The 9,490-nt window shown below is 47.6% G+C and overlaps 1 protein-coding gene across 8 annotated transcripts in view; it reads left to right on the forward strand.

The window, feature by feature from the left end:
* Nucleotides 1-9,490, forward strand: part of MVB12B (multivesicular body subunit 12B) — a 192,688-nt gene that overhangs the window by 152,276 nt on the left and 30,922 nt on the right. For 6 of the 8 annotated variants that reach the window (XM_019636394.1, XM_019636354.1, XM_019636345.1 and 3 more), the window contains one exon: nucleotides 494-553. In XM_019636394.1, coding sequence (XP_019491939.1) covers nucleotides 494-553 — 60 coding nt within the window. Of the gene's footprint in view, nucleotides 1-493; nucleotides 554-3,097; nucleotides 3,437-9,490 lie in introns of those variants that run through there. The other 2 variants (XM_019636384.1, XM_019636328.1) reach the window with 2 other exon arrangements.

A 9,490-nucleotide genomic window follows, 5' to 3' on the forward strand; every position in this document is an offset into this window, starting at 1 on the left:
AAAGACCTGGGATTCCCTCAGCTCCTTCCCTGGGTACCTCAGAGTCAGCTCCCGCCTCCTGGAGTTCCTTAGGCGCATTCCACCACACAGAGGCAGCAGTTGGGGTGTCTCTCCTCCGGTGAAGAGCTTGGGCAGCTCTGGCCCCACAGCTGCAGGAAGGAAGCAGACCAACTTCTCACATAGGCAGGGACTAGAAGTGTTTGGTGACAGGCACTGTCTTTCGGGAGGGCTGTGACTCTCCCCTGTGTGCCACAGACATGACCAATCATGGGTCCGCACAGGAAGGGACCAACCCAGTTGACAGCCAGGTTTTCTGGAAGTAGGTTCATTTACCCTCACTAATCACTGTGGGCCGCACTGATGGGTTTCCGTGGAAAAGGGGTGGAGAAAACACTAGGTCACGTAGGGTGGTGCAAGTTTTACGATTGTGCTGAAAGACGTGTGACGGAGCATTCCCAGGCCTTTGAAAGGATGATTTGGTCTGTCTTTTCAGATGCAGCCCTTTGATCTCTTGGGAATCACCATCAAATCTCTGGCAGAAATTGAGAAGGAGGTAAGCCACCCACGGTGGGGGCAGGGGGGTCTGGGCCATCACTCGCTCACCCCGGGCTCTCTCATCCCCATTAGAGATCTGTTCCAGGAACAGGGGGGTCCTAGGTGTGGGGTACCCTTCTGAGAAAAACACTTCCATTTTACTCAAACTTACTGCTTAGAAAAAGAAACTCGCTTTTAATGTGTTTATAACGTCAAGTCGTATAAATATGACCAGCATCTCCCTTGTTCTTTTCCCAGTCAGAAGGTTTTCAGTGACAGATGGAACAATCGATTCTGCTTTAGTTTTTAAAAATGTCTCAGCGTAAATAAGGGGGAGGGTGGGGGATTGGGCACAGAGTGAACTTTTCTGCCTCCTTCTGTTTTATGATGTGCCACCAGTAGGGGTTTGGGACATGTCTGCGCCTCTTCATGACTTAGAGGAAGGGTCCTCCATTCTGTTGTGCTTGATAAGCCAGACCCCATTTGGCAGCCTGGTTCGAAATAGTTTGGATGTTTTCGGAATAAAAAGGAAAGAAACCCAAGATTGGAGTACATGTGACAACTCGGAAGAAAGGGAGTTGAGATAATGGAATGAAACTGGAGGTCAGATGTGCCAGCGTTTTCCCCGTTTTCATAAGACAGCATTCCAGCGTGCGTATCGTCTTTTATGTATAGAAGGTTGTTAAGCAGTCACATGCTTGCAGCCAGCTCTCCTCTGAGAGGAGCATTTGTCTCAAAGATGGAAATGGTAGAACCATTTCAATATTCTCAGTTCCTTTGGGTTTTCTCTTGTATACCCAGCCAGCAGAAGCAGGTTGCATTATTGAAAGATGGCTGAAATCAAGGAAAATTGAATCAATGTAGTACAACAAATTTCTAAACCTGTCACAGCAAAAACAAGACAAAAAAGTCCCCCCTTTGTCTTTGATTTTCAGTAAATCATAAAAACCAACCTGATTGTCATCTATAGATGGGGTTTGCAAACTTAGGGAAAAGAATGGCTGGCTACCACATGAGGGACGTAGATATACGCACATAGAATTACATGTCAGCCCTGCCCCAAAGCAAGTTAGTCGGGGATGGTCCCGCGGCCGCTTACTCATGACCCGCCTTTGTGCAGAGGGTGACACTCGGGGCATGTGTGGGAAGGCCCCTGAGGGTGGCCTGCTCTGGTTGCAGGTGGTAACACAAGGGCATGGCCTATGACCCATTCAGGATGGACCAGGTCATACAGACAGATGTCTAACCCAGCTCTACACTGACGGGGGGCAAGTCACGCACTCTCGCTGTTTAAAGCGGGGATCACAGTAGAACCTATCTCGTAGGGTTTTTCATGAATACTAAGTGAATATATGAAAAAGCGCTGGCAGACAACTGCCCGTCACCGTGGGCTGGGTGTAGTGTGGTGACATATGCTGGGAACCCTCACAGCCGTCCAAGTGTTGTGCCCTCTCTCCCCTCGGTCCTGTGAGTGGCTCGCTGGGCCCTAACAGTAGCCCCCTTTGTTTAAGTGCTTGCTGTGCACTCAGCTCTGGGCTCCCAGCTCTACCTGCAGCATTGCTGGTTCTCACCCCACGCTGACCGAGTCGGCGCTATTCCTCCCCATTTCCTGGAACAGAAATGGAGACTCTGCGAGGTGGAGTAGCTTGCCCAACCTAAGACTGAGACCTAGCACGTCACACTCCAAATCCTCTCCATTATACTTACAGTCTGCGGCTCCGTGTCCCTCTTAGGGGCTGTTGGGGACAACAGGGTGTGGGAGGTCAGTGGACCTGGGCTCTGACCCTGGCTGAGCCTTCAAGTTACAGGATGGGGTAAAGTGGGAGAGGGGCCCCAGTGCAGAGCCCAGTGCTTCGGATAGAAACCACCAGAAACCTTAATTCTCTTTCCCACTCTGAGGACTAAAATCTGGTCCAAAAATGTGTTTTGTGAGACTGTATTGTCTTGAGATCAGATGCTCTGAGCAGAGCCTGGCAGGGCAGACGGGCTCTGCAGTCAGGCGCCCTAGGCGTGAATCTAAGCTCTTCTGTTTAACCTTTCTGAGCCTCAGTTTCCTCTTTTGTAAAATCGGGATAGTAACAAAATTGCTTACCCTGTAGCATTTATGGGGTTTGACTTAAAACAGTCATGTAAGTGGTTCAGAACAGTGTCTGCCCCAGCTGCTGCTCAGTTAGCAACTGCTGCTATCATGGCATCGTCATTACTGTCCTTGTCACAGGAAGGGGTGCGAACCAGTGTAAAGCCAGCCCCGTTTCAGTGTGGCCTGCTGCTCTGTGCTGGTGGCTAAGCAGTGACATTCTGGTTGACCAAACCGAGCTTTGTTTCTTGTTTTTAGTGATGCGTTAAAAACACACATCTGTATTCTCTGTTGAAGGAAGTAGAAGTGGCATTAAGAAGTGGGGGAATGGGGAGCGGCTGGTGACGCTCAGTAGGGTGTGTGGCAAACCATCCCCAATACCGCGGCAGCCTGTGCACCTTCACATTTAACCTGAGGGTTTACACGTTACTCACACCAGCCATCCGCGTGCCTTTAATGGTGATTAGTATGTTGATATCCATACAGCTTGGCGAACTGATTCCCTCTTCTGCAACGACGTCAGAGAATGTTCTCCGTAAATAAATCAGAACTGGCTCCTTTTCGCCTCTGAACCCAGCCTTGCTGATGGAGCTGGAGGCCGAGGAGAAGCTGTGCCCGTGGCCCCCCAGCCAGGCTCACAGGCCTGTGTGTGGCCCTGAGCAGCTGCTGTCTCCTTGGTCAGGATGATTTTCCTTTTTATCCCCAACAGGTCTGGCTGCCCCCTTGGTGGGGGGAGGGATGGGCCGTGGGCTTGGAGAGCTCTGCTGGGCAGCTTTCTTTGCTCACTGTAAACTAGCACTTCACTGTATGTTACACTGTTAACCCAAGCCTCCTCCCCCGCTCCTGCCTTTGGGTTCAGGGGACAGAAGCGTGACCCGCACCATGTCTCCTTGCCCATCCGGAACCCCTCCCCGGTCTCGTCTCCTAAGCGGTGGGAGAGCCCGGCAGCCTCTGCAGAGGTTGCTTTGTGCTGGTCCAGTGCCTCCCCTCCTTGATCCTCCGGAATTTTGAAAACAAAAACCCTGGCCGGCAGCCCCGGCGGGGAAGGAAGTGTGCTCCTAAGGGGCAGCATGCTGTTGCTTGTCCAGAGCTGGGTAGGCTTGCTTCGCTGCCAGCTTGAACTTACCTGCACTGCCTGAGGATGTTTCTGATTTAAGCCTGCACCTGTCACCACCATTTGGCCTGGGATAGGTCACTCCATGAACGAACCCTATCACCCCGTCCGCCTTGAGCTTGGTAGTTTGAGACCCGTGGGAACACGCCAGCTGCCAGCCCAAGAGAGCTGTCCCAGGTGCCCCCACCACAGCAGGGACCCACAGTTTGCCATCCCAAAATTTCCTGCCACTGAGTAACAGATGGAGAGAGAGGAGGTATCACCCTAGTTTGGGTGGGCAGTGCCCCTCCATCCCCACAGGATCCTGACAAGCTCCAGGGAGAGTGTGACGTTAGGCCCTGGCAGCAGGAAGAGAGGCTGAGGCTGACTGGCAATGTGGCTGGCAGCGTGGCCCAGAGCCACCTGCCACGTCGGCACTTAGACAGCAGGTGTTTGCAGGGACAGTGTGGACAGTGAAGGCAACGTGGTGCAGTGGAGAGGGCAGTTTTCCAGTCGGGGGGCAGGGGTAGCACGCCCAGTCTGCCACCAGAGGTTCTCGCTGGGCAAGTGCCCCGGCTTCCACCTCCTCAAGCAGCCTGATGAGCCTTCCCTAGGTCGGAGCGCCGCCCCCCCACCCCGGGCCTAGGATTTCCCCAGTAGATGTGGCCTAGGCAGCACTTAGATAAGTTTCATGAGATACCCAAGTAAAGTCATGTTTTAAGGTCATCATTAAAATCAACATACATACTATTGAGCAGAATTTGAAGGGGGAAAAAATCATGCGGAAAAACAGTCACAACTCAGAAATACTGTCAGGTGGCGTGGGTTGTTGAAAATATAGGAAGCCATGGTTAATAAGTTCAAACTTGACTGCTACTGGCTCTCGAGTGGTAGCTGCCCCCACCCGCCTGGCCCCGTCTTCCTGCAGCCATGATCCCTCCTGCCTGTGTCCACCCGCGGCTCAGAACAGGGGCTTTGCCGAGCAAATTAGTCCCCGGCTTGAGAAAGGGGGATTTTGCTCATCCTCCCCATGGGGAGGCGACCAGGGCCGGCCAGGGCAGCTGTGGCCGCGGGGGAGGCTTTCTGGCCCCACCCCTCACGGGGCTGGGCGGCCGCCGGGCTGGCTCTGCTGGTGGTGGTGACCCTGGGGGCTGGGCCTTCCCGGTGAAGGCCGGATTTTCCTCCCCGCTGCCCAAACAAAAGGTGCTCTCTGCTCAGGAGTCGGGGAAAGTGTAATTTTGCAGCCGACCCCTGTGATGAAGCATCTTCTCTCCGAGTGAGGAGATGGGCATATAAATATTCTCCGTCTCTGCCGCTCTTTATTTCCCTTGTAAGCAGTCGCCCCATTTCTCCATGTGATGGATTCCCCATCGCAGCCGGGGCGGGAGCTCCCCGTCCCCGCAGTCCAGGCAGCAGCTTCTGCAAAAATCCCCGCGTCTCGTTACCTTTACGGGAGCCTGTCGACCCTCCTCCCTGCCCACTGCCCCACCCTGCCTCCCTCCCAGACCGCGCTGTCCCTTGTCTCAAGGAATGATGGCCAGGCGACGGCGGCCTTGCTGGTGGGTGACTCCGCGCTGTGTGCATAACAACCTGCAAGCCTCGTAAAAATAGGAGCCAACGATTCCTGCGAGGAATGGCGCCCATATCGCGCCTTCCAGCTCCTGCCCGCCTCCCACGGAAAACCACGATGCTCACCTCCCTTCAGTGGGTGCCACACTCACCCCTAGCAAAGGGAAGTGTCATTAGCCTACCCCGCTTGCTGGTGGAGCAGACAGCCTCCATTTTCACTTGGCTTTAAAGCTGAAAGACAAGGGAGAGTCTAATTAGTAAACGGACGGTCTAATATTAATCACTCCCTTAAAATTGACAAGGGAGGCAGTTCATTTAACCACTTAATTGCTACAGGTTTTTATGGGCTGCTGTTTGCAGATGTATTTAATGAAGAAGTTATAAATCTAAGGAAGCTTAAAATTTTAATTTTATACCTAAATATTTTCCTTGTTCTCATGTTTGTAGTCAATCCTCAAGAGTGTAGTCACGTGGAATGTTCTTTAAATGAACATATTTGCTAACTGGCGTGATTTCAGTTTTTAAAACATTGGTTCCAGCAATTAGGCATTTTTTTCAGTTCCCAAATGACTAGAGAAATTCGTCTTGATTATAATTGCTCTTAGCCACGCATATCTAATTTGTGTCTTTTTAAGTGTTAATTAGTAAACAGTTTGAGCTGACATCTTTATGTGTTTGTGTGTTGAAAAATGGGGCTTATTGCTTATTTAGCTTGGGGCCGATTCCACTAGCATTGACGTCACGACATTGAGGTGAAATAAATGGAAACACATTTGGCAGCTCGAGGTAAAAAGGATTTTTGAATTCAACTTTTGGACAGCCACTTTCCCTGGGCTTCTTTCTGCAGGCCCCTTCCAATATATGAGATTAGAGTGGATTTGGGACCTGCATATGTGGGAAGAAAGTAAGGCAGAAGATTTTTGTATCAGTAATGAAATGGCAGAGTCCCAATTTTATAAAAGCAAAATGCTCATATCCCAGCACAATTGTTCATTCTCTCGATTTTTGGAACGCTTTCATTGTGCTTATTACCGTTAAAGAATTTTATAGAAGGAGATGTTGCAAAATGTGCGGTCCCTTTGCACCATCTAGTGGTCAGGTCTTAAACTGCAACAGGAAGCAAGCTGCTTTCTCCCTACCTGTGAGATTTCTTTTCATACCCAGGCCCCTTTTTCTTTCTTTCTTATTCAGTAAGGAAGCTGAAATGTTTTAGGAAAGAAATCTGCGTGCTTAGTTTGTTAAATAAAAATTAGTTAAATAAATAGACGTTAACCCGTTCTTCCCTTTTTAATATTGCTCAAAGGCACAAAGCTGCCACCCAGATCCTTACAGAGCTAACACAAAGTTGAGATAATTTCAGACAAAAACAAAGAAACCTAGAGGATTACTTTAATGGCTGGCCTTTCTGAAGGCATGAAAGAAGTGTTCACCTTATTCTGAAATATGGGAAGTAGCTTTGGGGTCACCACGTCATAGACTCTTCAGGAGTCTGACCACAGCTTAGGGGCCACTGTTTACACTACAGACAAGATTAAAGATTAGTCCTCTCCCTGTACGTTGTGGCCCATGTCTTAGGCAGTTTGTCATCATAAGCAGCTACCCTGCCAATCAGAATCAAATATTTTTTTCATATTCCAACCTTGAGTTCAAAGGTTGTACATGTTTATAAAAATGCAGACATTTCAGAAATGTGAAAGTTCCCCACCCTCCACTCCTGGGACACACACACAGAGACACACACACACATCCAAACCAAGGTTACACGGCTCACACTGTACATAATGCTCAGTACCTTGCTTCTGCACTTACCAGTATCTCTTGCACATCCTTCCATGTCAGTTCTCACTGATCTATTCCTTTCCATGACTATGCCATAATTTACTAAGCAACCCACTACTGATCGACTTTTGAGCTGTTTCCAAATATTCCTCATTACACTGCTGCAGTGTATTTCCTTATACATGTGTCTTTGCTCCCCTGGATCTTTCTTTAGAAGAATATGATCATTTTGCATTCCAAAAAAAGGTGTGCCTACATAGCACCCACACACACACACACACACACACCTTGGCACCTGAGGACACCTACTTCTCACCTCCTCACTCTGGCTAAGCTTCCCTGGTATTTAAAGCTAACGTTTTTTTTCATATGTTTATTGGCCATTGGTATTTTTTGTGTGTGCCCTTTGCCCAATTTCTATTGGCTTCTTTAGCTTTTTTCATTCTTTTTTTTTTTTTTTTAGCTGAGCCATCCTGTCACCTGTTAGCAGCTCAGCGGCAGCGGCAGCTCAGCTCGGGCCGGGAATTGAACCGGCGACCCTGTTGTTCAGAGCTCATACTCTTGAGCGAGCTCTTAACCAACTGAGCCACTCAGCTGGCCTGTTTTTTGAGAGTTCTTTACGCTCATTATAACAGCCTTCTGTGTGTCCTATGTTCAAACACAACAAAACACACACACGCACACACACATACCAGTGGTTTTTCACCTTGTTAATGATGTGTTCCAACTTACAACACCTTAAAATTTTTCATGGGCAGTTTTGTTCATTTTTGGCTTCATATCATACTTAAAAGATGATAAAAATCTTCACTCCTATTTTCTCCTACCTTTCTGTATTTTAATATATTAAAATATTAAATGCTTTTTAATTACTTAATCCATCTCAAATTTATTAGAAGTTAGGAACTAGAACCATATTTACTTTATCCTAAAGTGTTAGCCAGTCTTCTTAACATTGATTACTTTCTTCAGTGAATTTTAAATGCTACCTTTATCATATACAGCCACGCGCCACATAATGACTTTCTGGTCAATGACAGGCCATATATACAACAGTGGTCCCGTAGATTATAACGTTGCTAATCAATTCCTATTGGCGCAGCGATGTCATAGCTGTCCTAACGTCACAGCGCAAGGCGTCACTCACGTGTCTGTGGGGATACTGGGTAAGCCAACCTGCTCTGGCCGTCGTGTAAAAAGCACAGCACATACAGTTACATGCAGTGCACGGTGCTTGGTAATGATCATAAGTGATTGTGTTACTACTTTACGTATTTACTATACTATACTTTTTATCATTATTTTAGAGCATACTTTTTCTACTTATAAAGTTGGCTGTAAAACAGTGTGTCGTGTTACACCAGCTTTCTCATACATCTCGTGTTTACCGTGTCTGTTGATTGCATCATTTTCTTTTGTGCTTAATTTAACCTCGTGCTCTTTTGCACAGCAACGTGCTGCACAGGCTTGTAGCCGAGGAGCCATAGGCCGTACCATTTAGGTTTGTGTAAGTGCACTCTGTGATGTTCGCACAATTAAATCGCCCAATGATGCATTTCTCAGAATGTCTTGAAATTGTTTAGTGACGCAGGACGGTATAGTGCCATATGTAAGAAGATCAATGGACATTTTTCTTGACCCTGTTCTTTTTGTTATTACCACGTTCTTTTGACTCACAGGTTCATAATAAGCTTTAATACATGAGAGGTTTCTTCCTTTCCCCCCGCCCCGCTCCCCTGCCAATTTTCCTAATTATATTCTTCCAGCTGAACCTTAGAATCTTTTTGGGGGGAAGGACGTTCCAAAAATTTCCTTTTAGATGTTTATTGTAACTGTATTGAGCGTGTAGATTAATATAGAGCATATAGATTAATTGTAAACTGTATTGAGCGTGTAGATTAATATAGAGCATATAGATTAATTGTAAACTGTATTGAGCATATAGATTAGAAAGCTGATTGACATTTTAGATGAAGAGTCCCCATCCGGGTCTTTACGTCACTTGGCATAGGGGCTTGGTGCTCTTTGTGGAGATCCTGCACGTTTCTTTTTAGGTTATTCCTAGGTGTTTTATGTTTTCGTGGCTCTTGTAAATGGAATCTTTTCTTCCATTATATTTTCTGTCATTTATATATCAAGAATCTGTTGACTTTTGCATTTTATTTTTGGGGTTGGCTCTCTTACTGACATTGTTTCTGACAGACTTTTCAGTTGCTTTTCTTCTGTTTCCCAGGCAGGCAGTTATGCCATCTGCAAACACCACGGCCAGCCTTCTTTTTACCAGCGTTTGTCCCTCTTACTGGGGCCTTAGCCCAGCCAGCACTTGCAGGTTGCGGGGCCTCCTTGTCTTATCCATGTTTTTCATGGAAGTTTCTAATTTCAGTGTGAACCCATATGTTACATTTTGGCTTGCTATAGATAGACGTGTCTCTTTTTCT

The sequence above is a fragment of the Hipposideros armiger genome, unplaced genomic scaffold (genome assembly GCF_001890085.2).
Source record: "Hipposideros armiger isolate ML-2016 unplaced genomic scaffold, ASM189008v1 scaffold_3, whole genome shotgun sequence".
Classification (NCBI taxonomy): domain Eukaryota; kingdom Metazoa; phylum Chordata; class Mammalia; order Chiroptera; family Hipposideridae; genus Hipposideros; species Hipposideros armiger.